We start from the raw sequence: 24065 nt of genomic DNA on the forward strand, positions 1-24065 counted from the left end.
CCAATATTTTTTCACTCATCTGTTCATCACTCTATTGGGTTCTTCCCAAAATTAGTGAACATTTTAAGATTTAAAAAAATGTGAAATAATGTTTTTGATGTATACAACTGTTCTAAAAATATAGGCTTGACTCGGAAAGTAAATTAGCTTGTAATTGTGTTTCGGAAATTATCTCCTTTGTACACATGCTGAAAAAGCTGCATTGGGTATTTACGCGTGCTGTTTTATACATTTGAGTTTAATGCATGCGTTTCTGTATGCAAGTTAATTGAAAGTAATTGGGTTTTGAATATTTTGGAGGGCATTTTTCGCAAATTACGCTGCTTATCAGTAGCTCTGTGAACTGCAGAAGTTGACAGTAATCCCATCCTATAGATTGTTATGTTGACCCATAACCTGAAAATGTCAGCTGTGGTATATTTATGCTGTGTGACATGAATAAAGAAACATCCACTAGTTTGCCTGGGCTATCTATTTGTGACATGCTAAATGTGTATGTATTCCTCACAAGAAATTAGAAAAAATAATTATGCAATAAAAATATACTTTGGATAACTTGTTCATCAATAAAAGTTGCAACTCTCAAGTCATTTGCAAATGAAACATCAATAAATTGAAATGTATGCACTGAAATGCTGAAAACTGTCAAAATCTTTCATTGGGCAATAAAAGGTTGGGGAGAGAGTTGCCTTGCATTACCCAGAGCTCCAGATAAGCTTTTGGTGTTGTGGGTATTTTACCCATGCATTTTAAAATCATTGGGTATCAGTAATTCTATCTGGGTATTCTAATTTCTGTTACCCACTAGTTTTTACACATGTGGGTATTTAAGTTAAATAATTAAAAACACTATTCATCTAGTCCCTGCAAACTGGTGTCGTGTGGGTTCGAGAGCTTTATAGGACTCAAAAATACCATGATACTTCCACAAGAAAGTGTGATGGCAAATGATCATGATGTAACTGTCATCATGGAGTTTGGCAAGATTGACGAAATGCCCGTTTGTAATTTCAAAATAAGTTGCTGATTTGCTAATCGAATATGCAGGGTTACTTCACAATATTTTGATGATACGCACAAGTTTTATTTTTGTAGCGTATCTGTAATGTTTGTTGCGTATTTGATACGCTTGGATTTATTTTACTGCATATTTCTGCATATCTGATGCCTATTTCATGCAGCTTATCTGGAGCTCTGGTTACCCAAATAATAATTTTTGTTTCTATATATTTTGGCAGGGTTATATGGGTGGGAGAAGGAAGTATTAAAACTTTCATTCACTTTCTCATAAAGTTATTGATTTCGTCTGTGTTGTCATATCTTCTTTTGTTGCAGATCCAGATTTTAAAAATGAAGCTCGAAAAATTCGAGGTCCGCTTTGAAAATGACCGTGGTGTGTTTGTTTCTGGGGAGCATGTCAAGGGAGAAGTCATCATTAAACTGACACAGCCAATGAAGATGAGAAGTAAGTATCTGTGTGATCCATTGATGTCACATAACCATGAAGACGCAAAACTCTTCCTGAAAGCCATGGGGGAGTTTATCACCAATAAGGGGCAGTCTGTGATTACGTAAACGTCTGAGGTGGTGAGGTGAAATGTCACATGCGTGCGTGTTGTTACACGGACTGATGCCAGTCTTATAGTGCTAGCCCACTGTGATGCCATGCCTCAGTTTAACATGAATACCCCACCTAGACGCAGTATACTGAGTCCAAGCCGACCAGTCCTTGTTTTAGCTTCTTAATGCCGAGCCCCAGGCAGGGTAACAACAAGTACCATCTTTTGATGTGATGCGGCCAGAGATGAAACCCCTAACCTTCCGTTAGGCAGATGCTTTACCACTAGACCTTGAAGTCGGTTGATTAAGTCAGAAAGTCACTAATAAGCTCAACATAATACATGTAAAACAGCTCAAGTGTAAGTAAAATTAACTGTCCTGAAATGACTGTCCCGAACCCTTACCTGCTCACCTGTGCTTAAGGCACGTGATATCTCGGTATTGGTTTGATGATCCTCTTGTGGATGTTGTTAATCTCATCTTTGCATGCTTCAATCCCTTGGGTGGGGTGGTCGGTTAGTCTAGTGGTTAAAGCATTTGCTTGTCCTGCTAAGGACCCGGGTTCAATTCCTGACATGGGTACAAGGTGTAAAGCCTATTTCTGGTGTCCCCTGCCGTGATATTGCTGAATTATTGCTAAAAGCGGCGTAAAACCAAACTCACTCACTCACTCAATCTCTCGGGCATGATTGATAGCTTTGATGAAGCGTTAAACGAAATGCCAAGCTGTACTTTTATATACTTATCCAATCTAACATGCTATATGCCCACCCAAACATCCCCGCATCACAGCTCCTCTAGCCTGTCTGTTGTTGTTTGTTGTTGTTTGTTGTTTAACGCCGCACTCAGCAATATTCCAGCTATGAAATGATCGAGTAAATAATCAAGTCTGGACCAGACAAGCCAGTGATTGACATCATAAGCATCGATCCATGCAATTGGGACACGATGCCATACATCAACCAAGTCAGCAAGCCTGACCACTCGATCCCGTTAGTTGCCTCTTACAACAAGCATTGTCGACTTTATGGCAAGCATGGGTTGCTGCAGACCTAGTCTAACCTTGATCTTCACGGGTTCTATAGCCTGTCAGGTCTAAGAAAGAGAATGATGTGGCAGAGGTATTACAGTGTGTGACCCATTTGTTTGGGTGGTGACAATGGTGATGTTGGCCTGTGTTCAGGTGAATTGTTTTTAGAAGCTGGAAACTTTGTTTTAGCATGTTTCCACTAAAGGATCAAAAGAAGAAGGAAGAAATGCATAGTATGAGATAGGATAAGTATATAATTATAAATATACAATTTAACTTAAAATTTTGATCAAAATTGTGTCTTTTCCACAATTGGTCTGCCAAAGGGACTTAGTAAGGGACCAGTTCCACAAGCAATGTTAGTGCTAAAGGTTTTGTAAATCTCCCTAAAGTAATCCTCGATTATCCAGTTTACTGTATCTCAGTTCTGTTAAAATAAATGCCCAGGACAATTCGGTGCCATACCTCTGTTTTGGGTCTGGTTCGAATGACACGATGCTATAAATAGATGTCAATTCAAGTTACACAGTTCTTTCATGTTTGGAACTTGTAGCGATATAACCAGTACTCACAAGACTCAACTTTGCGTGCCGGCACAAGTTCTAATCATGCTAATGGAACTTCTTGTTTCATAAGAAATCTTCCCACCCCCCTACCCCCAACCCCACCTGTCTTATTATTTAGGAAAACATCTTTTATCTTTTTAAAGCTAAAAATCCTTTTAGGACAGTCACCTGATTTAATATTGAAGGGATTGCACAGGTATGGCAGCGATTTTGAACGTAGTTCTACGTGTTTCTGAGAGACATTTTGATTGGTTGTTGATTTCAAGCTCATGAGCGAGAGAAATTCTGTCAGTGATAAGAAAGATCGAGCTATGGTAGGGATATGAGTCCAGGATGTATAGCTTAATAGAATTGAAATTTAATACACAGGTAATCAAGGATGTGTTTGAGTGTGGATTTACAATGGTTATATTGAGACAGTTCTGTTGGACAGGCCTCAACACTCAAATATATACTGGAACAGACTGATGGATGATTTTCATTTTGAAATATTTGTAAATTCCACTATGTTAATCCTCTACTGTTGATCCTCCACCGACTATTTATATTCTGTACGATGTTCCTCATTCAGTCGACCGCCTCCGTGGTCTAGCGGTAGAGCGTCCGCCCGGAGAGCCAAAGGTCCGGGGTTCGATCCCCGGCCCCGTCATACCAAAAGACGTTAAAAGATGGTACTTGTTGTTACCCTGTCTGGTGCTCGGCATTAAGGGGCTAAAACAAGGACTGGTCGTCTCGGAGTCAGTATACTGTGTCTGAGTGGGGTATTCATGTAAAACTGCGGCATGGTATCTCAGTGAGCTAGCACTATAAATCGGCATCAGTCCAGACTAGTACAAGCAGCCACACAAACACACACATGTACATGCACGTCGCTATATAAGTGCAAAAATCTTGGACGCAATGTTAAACCCAATTTCACCCACCTCACCTCCTCATTCAGTCTTGCTTGACAACGGTATAAGGATCTATACCGAAACGTCGCGTTTACAGTATTAAAGAAGTTGTTATCCATAAATTGTGTCTACTTTGGTCGCGAATGAGTCCAGGATGTTTATCTTAATAGAATTGAGATTTAATACGCTGGTGGTAATCAAGGATGTGTTAGAGTGTGGATTTACAATGGTTGTGTAGATAAGACCGCTCTGTGGAACAGGCCTCAACACTCAAATATATTCTAGAACAGACTGATGGATGATTTTCATTTTGAAATATTTGTAAATGCCACTATGTCAGCCAGGAGACACTTGTACAGGGTGTATGAAACCAGCTGAATATGTACTACATATGTTTCAGGTATCGTCATCTACTTCGAGGGACGAGCCAAGGCCCACTGGGAGGTGAAACATGGTCGGACAAAGACAGACTACCGGGGGAATGAGGGCTATATCCAGCATCAGATCAAACTGTATGGGACAGGTAGGACATGAACCTGAACAGAATCTTCTGTTTGGCTGTTGTGTCTTATAGTAAAGTAAAATTGTTTTTGCATTCAAACACCATATTATTTGTAGATCACCATACATAAATTAATGTATAATTAGATCATTGCTCATGATACCACCAGAGAGTAACATCACTGATTGTTACAATGACTACTGATATCACCATTGTAGGTAAGGCAACACTTTTTTATTTTAGGGGTTTACGGATTTGACTGAAGCAAATCACTGCAATCAGGACGTAAAATTAGAATAATTTTGAAAAAAAATTCTTCTAATTTTACCTTATCCTGACAGAAACTAATTACTTGTCTCAGGTCATTTCCAAAAAGGTATAGTCCTGTGTTCCCAGAGAATAAAAAAACATCTCACCCAAATGCAATCTTGTCCCACGCAGGGGCACCACAACCATGTGACCAAGCCGGTTGACTCGTCACTCTTTTATTTTGCACCACCGAGCTTGTTGGGAAGTTTTTTCTGTGCTTTGTAATCCAAGCCATCTTATCAAAATTATCCTTTTTCAATGAAATGTTTCGCTTGGATTGCATTCTTTATTCTTCCATTCATCTTTTCCTAACTACTATTTTCTGCTTTGGCTTAAATGCCCCTCTGTTTTCATCATGATCCGGACTCACACCCCCCTACATTCCTCAACTGCACTGTGGAGGTGAAGTGTAGTTTCTGCGCTCCTTAGAGAGAGGAAGAAGTTGCACAATACCTCTTTGCGGTGCAGAGGAAGATGATGGAATGCGTGTGATGGGATTCATCACAATCTACATCTTCTTCATCGAATACAACTTCTATGAAGAAGAAAACAACAGGGGAACTTTAGTCATCATCATGCCCCTCATAAAGGGATGAATAAACCCCCTGCCCAGCCTACCCCTTATAGGTCATTTTCTGATGAGATCTCTCAGATTCCTCATCGTGCTCCCACACCCTTGTTACCTCCTTCAAGATGAGGATGTGATCGGGGCAATATTAGGAGAAGTGTAGTCCCATTCGGAGGAATATCCCTCCTTAATGAAGTTAATGGCTTGTTCCTTCTTTGTCCTTGCTATGTCACGCTCAATCAATGAAGCAATGCTAAATGAAAGGAAGAATCCTCTGACCAAGCGAGAGAGGATGTTTTATCGCCAATTTTCGCTCAGAAGAAAAACCAGGAGTTTATTCCTGATCACATCATCTCTGCCGGACTCGCACTACTTTGTTGCAAGGGCTTGATAGCCAATTCACATTGGTCAGACCTTTATGCTTAGCTTAGCCCCTACTACGCCAGTCATGGGAATTTTCGTCTATATCTGACCGCCATACTTGCAGTGTCAACAAAGACGTAGTCCAGGACTCGAAGGATCAGATGTTAATCAAGTTAGTTCAGACTATGAACTCTTTGTATAAACAATCTATGCTGAGGACACAGTTCAAAGGTCGTTTTTTGGAGATCCAGAAAGCCAAAGACATGTGATCCACAAGTTACAGAGGAGGCGCAACATCTGCCTTTTGTAGACCACAGGACAGACCACGTAATTAGTCTGATCATTGCTGAGGATCCAGGGGAACCATTGCCAATCATTGAGGGGATGCGGTTGAACGACTGTGAACTTCCATCCCTAGCCATTCTAGTACAACTTCAGAACAGGTCATGACTGAATCACAATGCAGGTAAGACCCAACGCCAACTGTGAGATTCAAGCAATAAGTATGAGTCAGGATAAGGTAAAAGATATATTTTTAGGGTAAAAATATAATTTATACTTGTCCTGACTCATACGCTGGACTACCCTTCCAGGCGTCCCCGCTCTCTCCTTACCGTTAAGTAAGGAAATGGAGTGAGTGATGAGTCAGCGGTCTTGGTCACATGGTTCTGGTGCGCCTGTGCAGGAAAGGGGTGCATTTGGGTGAGATGTTTTTTGCTGCTCTCCAGGAACACAGCACAGGTTTCAACTACCTTTTCAGAAATGAGATGAGATAAGTATGAGTCAGGTTAAGTATAAACAAGATTTTTCATTGCTTTTCTTTAATAGTATGATGGCCCTGTTCAACATGGTGCCAAAACAAACTATACTTGTACGGTACGAGGTGACTTGATGGATTTGGTGGTCAGGCTCAGTTAATACCTTGTCATCGTACCCCAACAGCATGGATTGTTGCTCTTAATATTAAACCGTTAAGGTGATGTCACGCTATTGTGGATGTATTTGAGTCCTCACCCAGGAATTCACTTCCATATTATTCTCTGGCCATTATGAACAAAATTTCAACAGCTAAATCTGACGCAATGATAATGATTGTGCCAAATTTTAGAGAAATTATGTCTCAACCTGGGTTACGTCGGAGAAATCAGTTGAACTTTTGGAACGAATATTATACAAAAAGCATGAATTAAGAATCAAGGTGAAAACATTATGGATTTTAATAATATCATGTAAATGAAGTTCTGAACTGACGAATAAATATTATTTCTAATTTGGAATGAAGTACAGTACACACCTGTGCTTAAATGCATACTAAAATTATCCAAGTAAATTTTCAAATAGTTATCGATCATTGTCTGTTTTACCATGGGTGCAGCCATCTTTGAACCATGTGCACATGACGGAACTATACCTGATGCCTTAGGGGTAATAAATATCCAAACGATGGAATGGGTAAACAAAAGGTTAATGACCTTGGGCAGTCATTGTCAATACAGCAACACAGGATTCGTCCCATGAGATCTGACCTTGTCTTACTGCCCAAAAGAAGGGAAAGTCTAGTCCTGCGCCATGACAGTGGAATATATTATTATTAATTTTTTTTATCATACAGAATGACTTGTTCTGTTCAACCAGGTCAGGCGTCAGTGGAACACCCGGCAGGCTTCCACAAGTACCCCTTCTTCCTAGCCCTACAACCCACGCTGCCGTCTTCCTTCGAGGGACGCCGCGGTTATGTGCGCTACTTCTGTAGAGCAACCATAGACCGACCCTGGAAGTTTGATGAACACACCAAGAGGGCCTTCACAGTCATTCATCATCTCGATCTCAACTTCATCAGTAATGCAGCTGTAAGTGGTTGTTACTTTCAGAATGTTACTAATGTTGATCTGAATGTACTGACCTGCTTGTAAAATGTAAAATGTAGTGCATTTTGAGAAACTATTGATATTCTTAAGGGACCAACCATTTTATAAGCTTGGGGGGTAGGAAGTTGGGATTTTGTCCGGAGATAGGTATTTTTTCAGTTACAGCTGCAAAACCAGATTAATTTTCAATTAATACTATGAACCAGAATATATTTTGAAGAAAAATACCTTGCAACAATGTAATTTTTGTGGCAGACAATATCTTCTTTTTCAAACATGTGAAGCATAAATATTTTTTCACTTGTTATCTGGGATGATTCATTTCTTCCGCTAAAATCTCAGCCCCCCCCCCCCCCCCCCGAATATCAAATGGTTGGTCCTAAGTGGTAAATCTGTATTTTGAAGCTTTTCAGTTTATGGATAATTGTTTTAATATACACATACCACTATAGCAACATTTCAGTATATATATATCCTTATACCGTAGTCAGCCCAACAAACAAAATGTCCATCTGTAGTTGTACTCGGGTGTTTCAGATGCCGATTGAAGGGGAGCAGGAACAGACCATCGAGTCCTGCTGCTGCTCGTCGGGGACCGTCACAGGGAGGCTTTTGCTCAACAAGACGGGCTACGTGCCTGGCGAGCCCATTGTGTTTACCATCGATGTGTACAATAAGTCTGATTCCAATGTGGAGCGGATAGAACTGGAACTTAGACAGGTCAGTAGGTCTTGTGAGTGTGTGTTGTTTTATGGTGCTTTGTGCAGTGTTCGAAATACCTGCCTGCCCGACCGTCTGAGACGGGTTGATTTCAACTCGGGCTGCCAGATTTTCAAATCCCCCTGCCCGACGGTCGGGTTTTATTTCATATGTGAAAATATTCAAAATATTTCCCGATGATAAGCATTAATTCACATGTAAAGATGAATGATAAAATGTAACCAAAAAGAAACCCCGTTAGCTTATCCTGAGAAACATGATTATGGCATGTATAGTGGGCAGGCAGGTTTTGGTAAGAGCGGGCAAGTATTTCAGCTAGCCAGTCCTGTGGTCTGGCTGAAATCTTTGGGAGTTTCATACCCTGCTTTGTGACAATTGAATCTCGACCAAGCAATGATATAGAATGAAATGTTTGCAGTTTTTAAAATGGATAATGTTTCAAAGCATCATAACTGCATTGTTGAGAAAAGGAATATCTTTGTGTTTAGTCAAGCTGATGTGTTAGGAATTGTTAAAAAACACTATTTTTTACTTATCCTGCATTACTCCTTAATGCATTCACTGCTTACTTACGACAACTAGAAGGACAGCGCTGCGAAGGTCCTGGATGAAGAAATAAAGTTGTTGTTCTCAAGTCCCAATCAGTGGCCTTCCGTCGCTGTCCTGTGACCTTGATGACACCTAAGGTCATCTTCACATCACTGGTTGTCGCAGCACAGCTAGGACGTGTCCAAGCGGAGCTCTGCTTTTGGATTAATTTTAGACCTTCAGTTTGTCTACAATCTTAAAAATTGATCTGCGATGGGTGATGTATTCTTTTCATATTACTTTCACCATGTTGTGTAGTTTTATGTGAATTAATTAGGCGTGAAAAGACTCTCGTCTTTTTTCCCCGCCAAAATATTGTTGTTCACCGCCATTTTGAATTGTGTTACAATCGTTTGCCTGCCAAGGTAGTCATATTGTTTACAATACTCAGCTACGTATGTATAACATATTCTTATGTTTTTAAATACTACTAGCTTTGGCGTAACAGTGAGTTGCGTATACTAAAATTATTGTATACTTTTTCAACTCGTTAAAAATATGGTTGCCGATAGATTAATATCAAATCTACGGCTTTCTTCCAGTCCCGCTTCATCAACAATTCTTTTATTGCGTACCTATGTTTATGCGATTAAATAGTTTTTTGTTGGTATTTTTGGTTTAACATTGAGTTGCGTATATGAACTTTGTATACTCTTGCAACTCGTAGTTTTTGCCGATAGATTATTGTTCAATTCTATGGCATTCTTCCAGTACCGCCTCATCAACAATGGCGTAATTGTGTAACTTATGATTGAGCGTGGTACTAATTGTCGTGGGAAAAATCTTACAAAGATTATCATCCACGTTGTTTGGTTTGCGCGCAGATGTGCTCTCCAAACCCTAAATGAAAATATAAATACCCTTGGTTTACATTGAGTTGCGCATACAAAAATATTGTATACCCTTGCAACTCATAAATTTGCCGATAGATTAGTGTTCAAATTCTTCGGCACTCTTCCAGTATTGTCTCATCAACAAGGGTTTAATTGCGTAACATACCTTTGAGCATTGTACTAATTGTCGTGGAAAAAAACCTTACAAAGATTATCATCCACGTTGGTTGGTTTGCGCGCGGATGTGCTCTCCAATCTCTAAATGTAAATAGCCTTGGTTTAAATTGAATTGCGTATATAAAAATATTGTATACCCTTGCAATTCGTATTTTTGCCGATAGATTACTGTTCAATTCTACGGCATTCTTTCAGTACCATTTCTTCCATGGGTTATTTTCGTGGTGTACATATTGTCGTGGAATAATCGCCCAAAGCTCTTTATCCACGGTCATAGGCATGCACGTAGATGTGCTCGCCAAAATTCAAAATGTAATTTTTGTGTAAATCTCTAATCCAACGAGTTTACTATATAAAAGCAAATTACTCACAATCATATTTTGCAGTTATTCCGTCGTGAGACGAGAGGAATGTCACTATCGCAGAATAGCGAATGACATCTGGTTCTGTCATTACCACCCAACCGTTATTATCGGCAGGTATTATGACGACTGTGATTGCAGAAGTACACCATCCACCGAAATCAACAATACCGGAGGATTTTGTGAGTATCGTAACTGCTCCTATTTTTTCAGCCGCCGGACACTTCCAGATACATGTATGATAATCTGTGACGTCGGCGACAGCACCAGCACCAGCGTATCGAGATGCTATGATGGGGGTAGATTAGACGCAAGCCTTGATCCAGTCAATACTTTTGAGCTTTGTGTCTGATTTATCTGCGCCGAGCGCAGCACTTGACTACAACCCAAGCACTTCTATTACGCAAGCGGCGCACGATCAGCTTAGCGCTGTTCCAACATATCCAGCTTAGACCAGCGCCGAGCGCAGCGTCTGACTGATACCCAAGCGCTCCTATCACGCAAGTGACGCACGATCAGCTTAGCGCTGTTCCAACATATGCAGCATAGACCTGCGCCGAGCGCTGCGTCTGACTGCTACCCAAAGCCCTCCTATTACGCAAACGTCGCACTATCAGCTTAGCGCTGTTCCAACATTCCAGACCTGCGCTGAGCGCAGCGTCTGCGTACCAATCAAGGTCTCTACAATGACGTTAGCCCAAGGCTTACAGTGTACTCGGTTACGTAACCGGCACATGATCAGCTTAGCACATGATCAGCTTAGCACATGATCAGCTTAGCACATGTACCCGATTGGGAAGCACACCATCTCGTGTCAGTAACGCCTTCCCCTGATAACAGGGTAAATAAGAGGGACACCACGAGGTCATTAGAGGAAGACTTCTCCAAAACTCACATTTGCTCCGTGATTTAAGCGACCAATATCGTCAATGTTTGCAGTGGATCAGAATCTATTAGAGGATAACCATATCTGATTAGATCACTTCCAAACTATGGTGTTTTTCCTACAGCGTCAGTTTGACCTCAGGAAAATTCATCTTGAGACCGTTCTGACGGAGATAACCGTTACACCCAAGACTTTATAGCGTTTCCAACTGAGATGCTGGTTTCAAGGGCAGTCTATTACTTCAACCTTGGTCATCTACTCCCCTGTTCAACGAACAGATCGCAGACACGCACGTCAAGTTCCCCAAAAGCTTGGAAAGTCCAAGCGGGCTGGCAAGTCAGGGAATTATAAGCCTAGACGCGCGTTTCTCAGGGAAGACCAGCATTCCCTTACTGAGAAAGGGAGTGGCAGAGACAAGTCTCAAGGACGATTTCGTACTTATCGCACTATATCATGGTGTCCGTATAAGGGTAGAGATAACCCCACCGTTGACCACAGTTTGATTGGGAAAATCCAACATAGACATACTGTTGGTAAGAAGAGCTGTAAAGTGGGTTCACAACCCAGTCTTTACTCCGGGGTTTTATCCTCACACGTACCTGGTACTCATGAAGGACCCAGACAAGATGAGAATGATCCACAAGCTCTGTGTTCAATGAACGTTTGATTCTTCATCAGTCTCGACTATCCATCCCAACCGTAGACTTTTCAGGTCCAGTTCATTGGGGTTCACTACCAATGGTAGTATTTCCCATTTGACATGTAAGTGACACTTATGGCTATTTACAGGAGTAATGAAGCCAATAACTATCTACACGTGACGAACACTTGGTTCGAGTCGTAGATGGAGGGTGATCTACTGTATCATCAACACATGTCAATAACTGGGATAGACAATCAACGAGGCGAAGTCGGGAGTATTCTCCTTCCTATTGACTTCAGTTCATAGGAGACCTGTTTAAGACAGACCAGGATATCCTATCTGTACCGAGGGACAGATGGCACAAGTTTCTACTTCTTTTGTCAGCTACTCTACACCAACCACACACACTTCGCCAGTGGCAAGTGTTGCTAGGGTTAATCACCTAGGCACAGGAGTTAACTAGCATGGGCCGCTTACAACTGCGACCAATTCATTTTTTTTCCTGAACCCTTACATCAGGAGTCAGGATCCACTCAAGGCCATTACTCTACCGACTAAGCTAGAGCCTTGCCTCAATTTGTGGCGCTGAATGTCTGCAGAGTCTGTTTATTCGGGTGTTCCCCGAATACACACCTGTTTGTGGACGTCCCCTTTCAGGGGTGGAGTCTTCACTTACAAGACCAGATAAGCTCAGGGCTATGGCCCGGCGCACAATGGAAGTGGCACATAAACAACTTGGAGTTGGAAGCTTTAATTCTGGCTATATCACATTGGCAGAATCAACTACAGTTAGCCCGACTCGCTATATCCACAGACAACAGCACTGCGGTGTGGTGCCTGTGCAATCGGGGAACAACACACTCCCACTCTCCACTTCTAAGGACATTCAGATTTCTTCCATTTAGTGGATCGGCTGTGACTAAGGTTCATAGTTCAGCACATCCCCGGATGTAGAAACATACTGGCCGATACTTTATCACGTCCAGACAGGGTGGCTCCTACCGAGTGGAAATTTCTCACAGAAGCATTCCAGTTACTGCTTCAGGAATTCAGGCAACCAAACATTGACTTGTTTATTATTTGCCTAGGCCACCAACTCATGACGTATATCTCCCCGTTGCCGGATCCGCAGACTTGGGCGGTGGACGAGTTCAGTATCACTTGGGAAGGGCAAAGAACTAACACTCTTCTGCCACCACTTTTACTTCCCAAGGTGCTACAGGGGATCAAGGCGACAAGGTATCTCGATCTCTCCTTTGGTCGCACCCTGGTAACCGGCGAGAGGGTAGTTCGTCAAGCTCGGAAAAATCTAAAACGATTCACTTCCCCTCTCACAGTGGTCCAACCTACTCATCCACCCTCAACAGAAAATTGCCTCACCCAACGTCTGCACGCATGGTTCGTCTTTAAAAGGCGTTTAAGTGCGAAGGGTTATTTCGACACGGGCAGCAAAGCTATAGCTTTAGTTCATCGTTACTCTCCCAGAGACGACGATGACAAGTGGGGATCACTTGAGACTTTTTACAGGGAAGAAAAGAATCAAGACCCTACGATTGCGTCACAATTCCTAGAGGAATACCTCCTACATTGCGTACCCAAAAACACTTGGAAGGTAGCACCATTACTACGTAATTGGCTGCAATTATCTTAGTGTTGGCCGTTTCCGGAAAATCACAGTGTGATTAAGGTCACGGAACTACAGGCCATATTATGCTCATTCAGGTTTGAGGATCAGAAGGCCAAGTTCCAGCCACCTGATTGGGACTTGAACGTGGTACTTCGAGGTTTGCAAGGGCCCCCTTCGAGCCCCTCATTGCATCCTCATTTTCCAGCTCCTTCCCAGCACGTGACACCTTCGTTACACTCGCGGTATAGTATAGAGAGCTCCGCGAACGTGCTATCGCTGTGAGGAGCTTGAACATCACCAAGGAAACAATGGTTTCTCTTGGCATTAGCAATGGCGGTACGGGTGAGCGAACTACATGTGATCGACTCAACCCGGATCCGTTTTTGAGCATGGGACGCACGGAACGGGACATCAAGGGTTATGCTGGGATTTTATTGCTAAAATCTACTACCAGGCCAACCCGACCGTTCCTTCACCATCCCACCGATATCGACTATTGTGGGAACTGTACATGGTGAAGTTCTCCTGGGCTCGGTGCGAGCAGTTCGAGTTTTCATTCGACGCTCCAAGACTAGGCGTGGTTCGTCCACGACAGAAGTTAGTCGCATAATCGCAAACACCATATCTCTTTGGTTACGCGCAGTAATCCTTCAGGCCTACGAGATCATCAAACGGAACTCGCCGAGAGCGAATTACCCTCAAGATCTCAAGGTGTCAGCCTTACCAGGGCTCAACATGGCAATTGTGGTTTTGGAATAATCAAGGAAGGATATTTCTGGAGATTCGACACATATTTTCGTTAGTCATAACCTTCGCGTTGGGGCTCTCGAGGATGTCGAAGACGTTCGAAGTTTGGCCCTCTGGTTGTTATCCTGCAGATTGCCAACCCCTGACGCAAATAATGAATTAGCCCTATACAGAGCCAGTCAACTTCCATGTGCAGTCACTCAGTCGCCACCAGTGGAAGAATATTAGACAATCTTGTTTGTCAGCGACGGCTCTATGACACAGTAAGTAAAGAATTAGCTGAATAGCTATTATTTTCTTTATTACTAAGCGTGTATAGGGAATTTCTCTTTAATTCCTATGTTCAATCTTTTTGATTTTTGAACAACCCTACCGTAATGGCGTTTTTGTCGGAACTTTTCCGCTTCACGGTTTAGCGACCAACTGGTGTCGTATTGCAGGGTGTGAATTATTGAGGTTTCTGTATTCTGAAGGTTTACCCACCTCCAAACCGTCCGATACAGATGCATTAAGGAGTAATGCAGGATAAGTAAAAAATTTAGTAAAATCTAAATATTTTATACATTTGTATACTTATCCTGCATTACTACGCTAAAGGCCCACCCGTCGTTAGACTTGCCTCCCCACTTTGGCTTCAGAAACCTCAAAAGTATGTTTTTCTAAGAGCTTGGGCGACAGGCAGTGATGTGAAGATGACCTTAGGTGTCATCAAGGTCACAGGACAGCGACGGAAGGCCACTGATTGGGACTTGAGAACAACAACTTTATTTCTTCATCCAGGACCTTCGCAGCGCTGTCCTTCTAGTTGTCGTAAGTAAGCAGTGAATGCATTAAGGAGTAATGCAGGATAAGTATACAAATGTAAAAAATATTTAGATTTTACTAATATTGTTCCATACCCATCGACCGAGAGTCGTTGTCCCCTGTTTTACTAACTAATTCAGAGCATGAGTGATAACGATTGTGTTAAATTTGAAATAGTCATACACAGGATTCTCTGACAGTATATGTGGCTTCCGATTGTCACACACATGATTCTCTGACAGTATGTGTGGTTTCCGATTGTCACACACAGGATTCTCTGACAGTTTATGTGGTTTCAGAGTGTGACGTACACAGGATTCTCTGACAGTATACGTGGTTTCAGATTGTGTCGTACACGGGATTCTCTGACAGTATATGTGGTTTCAGATTGTGGCGTACACGGGATTCTCTGACAGGATATGTGGTTTCAGATTGTGGCATACACGGGATTCTATGACAGTATATGTGGTTTCAGATGGTGAAGTACACAGGATTCTCTGACAGTATATGTGGTTTCAGATTGTGACGTACACGGGATTCTCTGACAGTATATGTGGTTTCAGATTGGGACGTACACGGGATTCTCTGACAGTATATGTGGTTTCAGATTGTGACGTACACGGGATTCTCTGACAGTATATGTGGTTTCAGATTGTGACGTACACCGGATTCTCTGACAGTATCTTTTCCTCGGGTAACCCGAAGCAGCACACAAAGCTGGACCAATTTGATCTCCTCTCCCACCCCTGCCGCATCAAACAGAACATGGAGGAGCACATCAACAGGGGGGGCATCATTCCCGCACTACCCCCTTCAGGCCTGGAAGGATGTGGGATCATTGATATTCAGTACATTGTTGCTGTAAGATTTCAAAATCTGTGATTTTTGTTATTTAACATACTGTGATTGTGAATACCCCAATAGCTGTAATATTTTCTTTGAGATTCTTACACACCTGTTGACTTTCTATCAAATGGATGATGTCATTTTGCTTGAGACAAATGCAGTTAGCACATTCTAAAAGATTTCCATGATCCTTTTTTGATGGGATATTCTCAGTCTGTGTCCTAAAATATGAAGCAATCTCAAATCTGCCATGACAGATTAACTACAGTAGTATGAAAGAATTGGATGGTTCTTAACATTTTTTGAGTGACGTATATTTCATCATGTATGATAAATATCAATTAATAATTCTAAGTGAAGAAAATGAAACTCAACCGATAATGCTGTGATGTTTAGACAATGGTTGTTTGTGTTTACTGCTATCAGCTGAAGGTTCATCTGGGATGGAACACGCTGACGATAGAGCGAGGAATCATCATTGGTACCATACCTCTACATCAACCACAAGGAGTACCTGGTTACACTCCTGCCCTCGGCCCCTCAGTGCCTTCTGCCCCACCCACAATGGAGCAGCCACCGCCCTACTGTGAACGTAAGTACCGCCAGCCTTACCCACTATGGAGCAGCCACCGCCCTACTGTTAATGTTAGTACCACTAGCCCTACCCACTATAGAGCAGCCACTGCCCTACTGTTAACGTTAGTACCACTAGCCCTACCCACTATGGAGCAGCCACCGCCCTACTGTTAACGTTAGTACCACTAGCCCTACCCACTATAGAGCAGCCACCGCCCTACTGTTAACGTTAGTACCACTAGTCCCACCCACAATGGAGCAGCCACCACCCTACTGTTAACGTTAGTACCGCTAGCCCTACCCACTATGGAGCAGCCACCGCCCTACTGTTAACGTTAGTACCACTAGCCCTACCCACTATGGAGCTGCAACTGCCCTACTGTGAACGTTAGTACCACTAGCCCTACCCACTATGGAGCTGCCACTGCCCTACTGTTAACGTTAGTACCACTAGCCCTACCCACTATAGAGCAGCCACCGCCCTACTGTTAACGTTAGTACCACTAGCCCTACCCACTATGGAGCTGCCACTGCCCTACTGTTAACGTAAGTACCGCCAGCCCTGCCCACTATGGATCAGCCACTGCCCTACTGTTAACGTTAGTACCACTAGCCCTACCCACAATGGAGCAGCCACCGCCCTACTGTTAACGTTAGTACTACTAGCCCTACCCACTATGGAGCAGCCACCGCCCTACTGTTAACGTTAGTACCACTAGCCCTACCCACTATGGAGCTGCCACTGCCCTACTGTGAACGTAAGTACCACTAGCCCTACCCACTATGGAGCAGCCACCACCCTACTGTTAACGTTAGTACCACTAGCCCTACCCACTATGGAGCAGCCACCACCCTACTGTTAACGTTAGTACCACTAGCCCTACCCACAGTGGAGCAGTCACCGCCCTACTGTTAACGTTAGTACCACTAGCCCTACCCACTATGGAGCTGCCACTGCCCGACTAGTAATGTAAGTACCTCTAGTCCCACCCACAATGGAGCAGCAACCGCCCTACTGTGAACGTAAGTACCGCCAGCCCTACCCACTATGGAGCAGCCACCGCCCTACTGTTAACGTTAGTACCACTAGCCCTACCCACTATGGAGCTGCAACTGCCCTACTGGTAATGTTGGTACCTCTAGCCCTACCCACTATGGAGCTGCCACTGCCCTACTGTTAACGTAAGTACCGCCAGCCCTGCCCACTATGGATCAGCCACTGCCCTACTGGTAATGTAAGGACTTCTAGTCCTGCCCACAATGGAGCAGCCACCGCCCTACTGTTAACGTTAGTACCGCTAGCCCTGCCCACTATGAAGCAGTCACCAGATACTGGTAATGTTGGTACCTCTAGTTCAGCCCACAATGGAGCTGCAACTGCCCTACCGTTAACGTTAGTACCGCCAGCCCTGCCCACTATGGATCAGTCACCGCCCTACTGGTAATGTAAGTACCACTTGTCCAGCCCACAATGGAGCAGCCACCGCCCTACCGTTAACGTTAGTACCGCTAGCCCTGCCCACTATGGAGCTGCAACTGCCCTATTGGTAATGTAAGTACCACTTGTCCAGCCACTGCCCGTCTTGTAATATTAGTAATGTAAGTACCTGTACCTCAAATACGCAAAAAAAGGTTTAATTTGAAAGCACATTTATTGCAATACCATTGAAACAACCATTTAAACATTAACAAAACTCGTAATTATAAGAAGATGATACAATTATTCCTATTATGACCCAATGAAACCTATAAGGGAGTAATTAAAAAAAATCATTATAAAAACAACTTCAGTTTATTTAATGATACCATAACATCCGCATACACTTGACAATATGCTTTTTATTAAACAAGAAATGAAATTCCTTAAAAACATGTGAGCATATACATAACTTAAACATTTATATTTGCTCAATTGCGACAACAACTATGATCAGATTTGAGATCCACATGTGTGTTGATCATACTCTTTGTTCAAACCATCTATGCATGTTTTTCTTGGTTTTCTTCAGTGGAAAATCAATCAAATTAATCAATATATATATATATATATTTTTGTCACTGCTGTTACCACTATGTCACATGTTACTTTTTCAATGCTCAATGTACATCGACTTATTAACACGGTATTCCTTGTCATTACATTAACAGCAAAGCAAAAGAAGGATATTACTTAGATCAGGGATTAACAAAATACTGGGTGATATATGCATAAAACTTGCAAATGATCACACAAGAATTACAGAGTGCATCCATCGGGATGCAGAAAATTTGTAATACCGTATTCGACTTAATAAGCGCCCACGGCGATATTTGCGAATATATTGGCTAGTGAACAATCCCAATTAGCACCCCTTCGGATTGATCAATGTACACAAGACTTATTTATTTGTGTATAATACGTGTGTTATATGCATCCTTATTTATGGGAAATTAAATTCTAGAAAAATATATCTGTCGTATATAAACATTTCAGGCTGTCGGCATAAACCACAAATTTTACGATCTTTCAACTCTGTTGTTTTTCACCAAAATAATATTCTGATAAGAGCCCCCTATTTCTAATTTAACCCGACTGGAAAGTAAAACCTCACAATAGGTTTTAATGCCTATAGAAAGAAGTCTCTTACTTAATGGCGATCCCAATGAATAGGTTTATAATTGGGGTGAAGTGTGTGCTTCAAAGCATGGCAAAACAAGATTTGAAAATGTTTTTCAGCATGGAAGTTTGAGTGCAAATTCAAGTTCAAATAAATGTTAGTAACAATTACATATGTTATTACATATTAAATAACAAAAACAAGCAAGGAATTAATCTGCTTTTTTAAAATTAACATTGTTATAACACCCGCAAAAACCCTTAAATTAAAAAATTATTTAAATTTAACAATTATTTAAACTTTGAATTTGTTACTGTGCATATGATCTTTGTGTGAGTTATTGCTTAACCCAGTATTAACATGTTTGACATAAAGGCGAAAGTCACAGTTTGTTGATTATTTATGTCAGTACATTGACCATGGCAGAATTCTCTTTCAGCCCCTCCATCGTATGAAGAAAGTGTGTTTGGTCGGACTGAGATTCGAGACGAGAATGACGATGCTCACACAAGCGGGCTGTCTGCATGGGCGCCGTCGTACCCATACTACACCTGGAACCCGACCGCACAAGTCCCGAGCATGCCCTCCGCATTCTCACCTCCCCCTGGGGAGCCAGGTGCTCCAATCACCACACAACCCACTGCCCCACCCCCAGCATACAACCAGATATAACAGGGGTGGGGAAGTGAGACTGAGGGGTGGGGATCTGACTTTTGATGGTTGGGTATACATTCATATATAGAGGACAGGAAATGGGACTAAAGGTAGTGATTTGTGAATACCAGTAAAGGGTTCGACTTATACCTTAATATAGAAGGGTGGGGTGGGGAATAAGACTGAAGGGTGGAACTGAGGGATGGGGATAGATCTGTTATTTGGGGGTATGGTGTACACCCAGATACATAAAAGGGACAGCGAAATAGGACTGGGGGTAGAGATTCTGAAGATGGGGTCAACCATACTAATGAAGATTCAGTTAAACATTTGACTTTAATGTGAACTGCTTTGGGATGGGTGGGATCAGTGTAGTGGTTGAACTAGGATGGGGTGGGAGATGGAAATAGTCTGGTGGATGAACTAGGATGGGGTGTGAGATGGAAATAGTGTGATGGATGAATGAGGATGGGATGGTTGATGGAAATAGTCAGATGGATGAACTGGGATAGGAACTATTTGGGAAATTGGTGTGTGAGAGATTCCGGTTGGACATAACTTTCAGCAGCATATTTGAACCTCAAATACTTTGAATTCCAATCAAATCTCTTGATTTGACTCTTAATTTGTACTGAATCATACTATTTTGTATACTAACAAATGCATGTTTATAATTGCAATTAATTGCACCAGATAGAAATAGCCTTGATTAGATGAACAACAAGCAATACAGCTTGTATGTGACAGCAGATTACAGTTGTATAACAGTTGTATGTGACAGTAGGCAGTTGTATAACAGTTGTATGTGACAATAGGCAGTTGTATAACAGTTGTATGTGACAGTAGGCAGTTGTATAACAGTTGTATGTGACAACAATATGCAGTTGTATAACAGTTGTATGTGACAACAGTATTTCGTTGTATGACAGTTATAGATAACAGTATCGTTGTTTATTCTTATCTTTATTTTTATTTTAATCTATACCAAGTTTGCTTTTTAAAATGATACTGTAAAAGTTGATATTTTCCTTGTATATTCAAGGAGTTGACCCACCAATTGCATTTAGTCAAGTTGTTTCATGTGAAAGTTTTAACCTGTGATCATCAAGTTTTAAAAGTTCATCTTCATGAAAAACCCTTTCGATTTGATCTGAATCTGAAGAACTTCAGATTGATTCCAATACCTGTAGGTCAAGTGGCGAAGTGACAATGATGGACCTGTTCCTGAAGCCTAGTGATCAATATTGCACAGAAATCACGTTGAGATCAATGACACTGGACACTGAAGCCAGAAGTATGACCTGTGAATGACTTGCACTTGGTTAGTCAGTGAAGGAGTGGAGCACTGACAGGATGCTGTGTCAATGCTGCCTGTTCATCAGATTCATGGGAGTAAGCGTCCATATTTGGGCATGAGTTGTGATACTACACAGTGCTTTTTCTCACAGGGTGGTGACAGTTGTGACTTACTGTGTAGCTGTAGTGTAGTTATGTTGTCTGATGAAGAAGATGCCAAGGATGGACCTGTGTGTGTGTGTCAGCAGGCAAGACTGAATGGAATCGGCTGTGATGGCGACCCAGCAGGGTCAGAGTGATCAAAAGACAAATGCTTGAATGTCTCGCTTTTAGGAAGTTTACGTTTGTCGAGGGACAAGTTTCGAGGAAAACCCTTGTCTGTTTTTTTGTGAAAATTGTATGAACTTGTCGTTTGTAAGAACTGAATCATATATTGGAATGATCAACCAGTTTGAGATTTGTGGAAGTATGTCTCAGCTTGCATGAGTTCATGGCACCTTGTGTTGACAGGTGTTAAGTATTCACACTTGAAGATGTTGTTCGGTTGGAGTCTCACAGGTACAGGGTCTTCTGTGATCATGGTGTCACATATGTACAGGGTCTTTCTGTGATCACGGTGTCACATGTGTACAGGGTCTTTCTGTGATCATGGTGTCATATGGGCAGTGTTTCAGACAAGGCTCCCAACAGTGTTTAAAGCGAGACAAGATACAAAGAAAGAAAAAAGACAGAAGAAACAAACATGGAACACTTCAAGCAAAGAGAAATTTATGTAGATTTATCAAACTACCAAATTAAGACTATTTGAGACAAATAAGAAACTATTTAAGAAAAAAGCTAGCACTTGTTCAATGATGGACATAAATCGACTGAAATTAGGAAGACACGCAGCATTGTGGAAAACTGACATTGGATGAGCTTTAAGAAAATCTTCTGTAATAGAGCTGTTTTTGTTAACTGTTTATCAAGATCAAGCTGTTACACTCATTGTTTCATGTTCTGTAGTAGGGCTGGGACGTGTACTTCAGGTACTGAGTAGGACCCGGGTACCCACAGGACTCCCCGGACCCGTGGTTAGTCACGTGATATATTGTTTAATGACCAAACTTATCTAGAGCTCCATGGTTACACTACAAGTCACTAATGTTCGCATTTCTTTCTGATTATGCACACTTTCTGTCTGACTTTCATATGTTTGAATAAAGATAGAACTACAGTCAACTTCAGGGAATACATGACCATACATAATTGTCAACTCGTCCCGTTATGGTTCACATATATTTCCCCAAATATTATATGTATTTCAGATGCAATTTAAAGCACATCTGGACATGCGAAATTATACAGCATGATTGAACACATTTAACTGTGCCTTGGGTATATTTTTAGATCTAAGACATATGTAAAATCAAAACTTATTTCTGAGGGATTCTTTGACAAAGAACTTGAAATCATACCTGCATTCTGATTGGTTTGTCGTATTTTCGCAAATAGCATTCATCGATAGGGGGACGAGTCTTCTTGCAGGTTACGGAAAGAGGCGAGTGGTGACGAATGCACTCGTCCCAGCCCTATTCTGTAGTATTTGTTGGGAACTGTTGGTTCAAGCATGCTCTCACAGGGGTCAGTTCTCCACAGTGTACATTGAGTGAAGTACATGTACTTGTGTCCCTGGCCGGAATATGTCAGTTGCTGAACAGCCTATGTCTTCCCAGTCACTGATAGTGTTGTCACATTTGGCCTGCATGGGCTCACTTGGTGGAGGATTGTGTCTTTAGCAGTGCTTGTTAATGCTTTTAATGGCAGTGTATAAATCAATATATATCACGATCATGCTATAACTACTGCTTTAGTCAAAGTCTTTCTTATTTATTCCTGGTGAGCTTACTTTGTCACAATAATCAATCACAAGAATGCTGTATATTTTATCAACACTTTTAGTATTTTCAGATTTTAAGAGCTAGGAAGTAGGTTGGTTGGTTTGTTGCTTAACGCTGCACTCAGCAATATTCCAGCTATATGACGGCGGTCTGTAAATAGAGTCTGGACCAGACATTCCAGTCATTAATATCATGAGCATCGATCCACGCAATCAGGATATGATGACATGCATCAACCAAGTCAGCGAGCCTGACCACCCGAATATGGTTAAATATTGAGAATGGGTCATTATGAAATGATGCTCAGAAAGTAATTTCAATATGTTCAGAAGGAAATTGTGTTCATTTTAGTAACAGTGTGATGAATTTGCTCAATGACGAAGTGTGTTTTGTTAACAATGGCTGTGCAGTTTTGTTCAGAGGCATAGAGAAATTGATACACAGAGAGGAGACATTAAAAGTTTTTGAAATAAGGTATTCAGACCTTTATAGCCCCTTTTACCATTTGTTACAATAGTGTTCACAGTTCTACCATCTGTTTTACTTAGTGCTACTATTGTGGCACATACTCATTTTGATGTTGAATTTTTGATTGGGGGTTCAGCCTTAGCTGATCACAGAGAGGTTACTGGAAAGTTTGCTACATTGTTATACAAATACCATATTCGCCCAAATAAGTATCCATGTGCTTAGAAAACTGGCAAAGGGGATGCTTATTGAAACAATATGCAACATATTAAATTTGGAGAATAAGGGAAGGGCCCTTTTTCCATGTGCATGTCATCAGTAATGCATCTTCCGAGGCAAGAGAGTTAACTGACTTTAAAAGTCCAGTTTCCACCCTTGCCGAACTAGGCTGGAATTACTGGGCTCGATCGCAGCGCCACCAGTGGCTATTACCAGTTATGTCCCTTCTAAGCCTCTCCTATGGACCAATCAGATTCCACCTCTCGTATCACTTGCGTTTGTTTCACACAAAATGGTGGTGCCCAGTCAGGACGATCTGACATGGGTCTTACATCGCGAAATGCATCAAATCACGTGAGCACCTTGATTAAAAACATGAAAAGATTTAGAAAATATCTGCTGACAACGAGTTGCTTTGCAAATCCTGCAATCAACCGAATTCTGCACGACAGTTAAGGAACCGGATTTCGATTTCGGTGCGCG

The 24065-nt window shown here is 41.8% G+C and overlaps 1 protein-coding gene across 1 annotated transcript in view; it reads left to right on the forward strand.

Moving 5' to 3' along the window:
* LOC124112501 (arrestin domain-containing protein 17-like) overlaps positions 1-22396 on the forward strand; it is a 28726-nt gene extending 6330 nt beyond the window's left edge. The window contains exons 2-8 of the mRNA XM_048397560.1: positions 1336-1465; positions 4450-4572; positions 7427-7641; positions 8197-8379; positions 15698-15907; positions 16319-16484; positions 19505-22396. Of these exons, the coding sequence (XP_048253517.1) occupies positions 1351-1465; positions 4450-4572; positions 7427-7641; positions 8197-8379; positions 15698-15907; positions 16319-16484; positions 19505-19737 (1245 nt within the window). The 5' untranslated portion in view covers positions 1336-1350 and the 3' untranslated portion in view covers positions 19738-22396. The remainder of the gene's footprint in view (positions 1-1335; positions 1466-4449; positions 4573-7426; positions 7642-8196; positions 8380-15697; positions 15908-16318; positions 16485-19504) is intronic.
* Positions 22397-24065: the final 1669 nt, after the last annotated feature.

The sequence above is a fragment of the Haliotis rufescens genome, unplaced genomic scaffold, assembly GCF_023055435.1.
Source record: "Haliotis rufescens isolate VD_foot unplaced genomic scaffold, xgHalRufe1.0.p SCAF_17, whole genome shotgun sequence".
Taxonomy (NCBI): domain Eukaryota; kingdom Metazoa; phylum Mollusca; class Gastropoda; order Lepetellida; family Haliotidae; genus Haliotis; species Haliotis rufescens.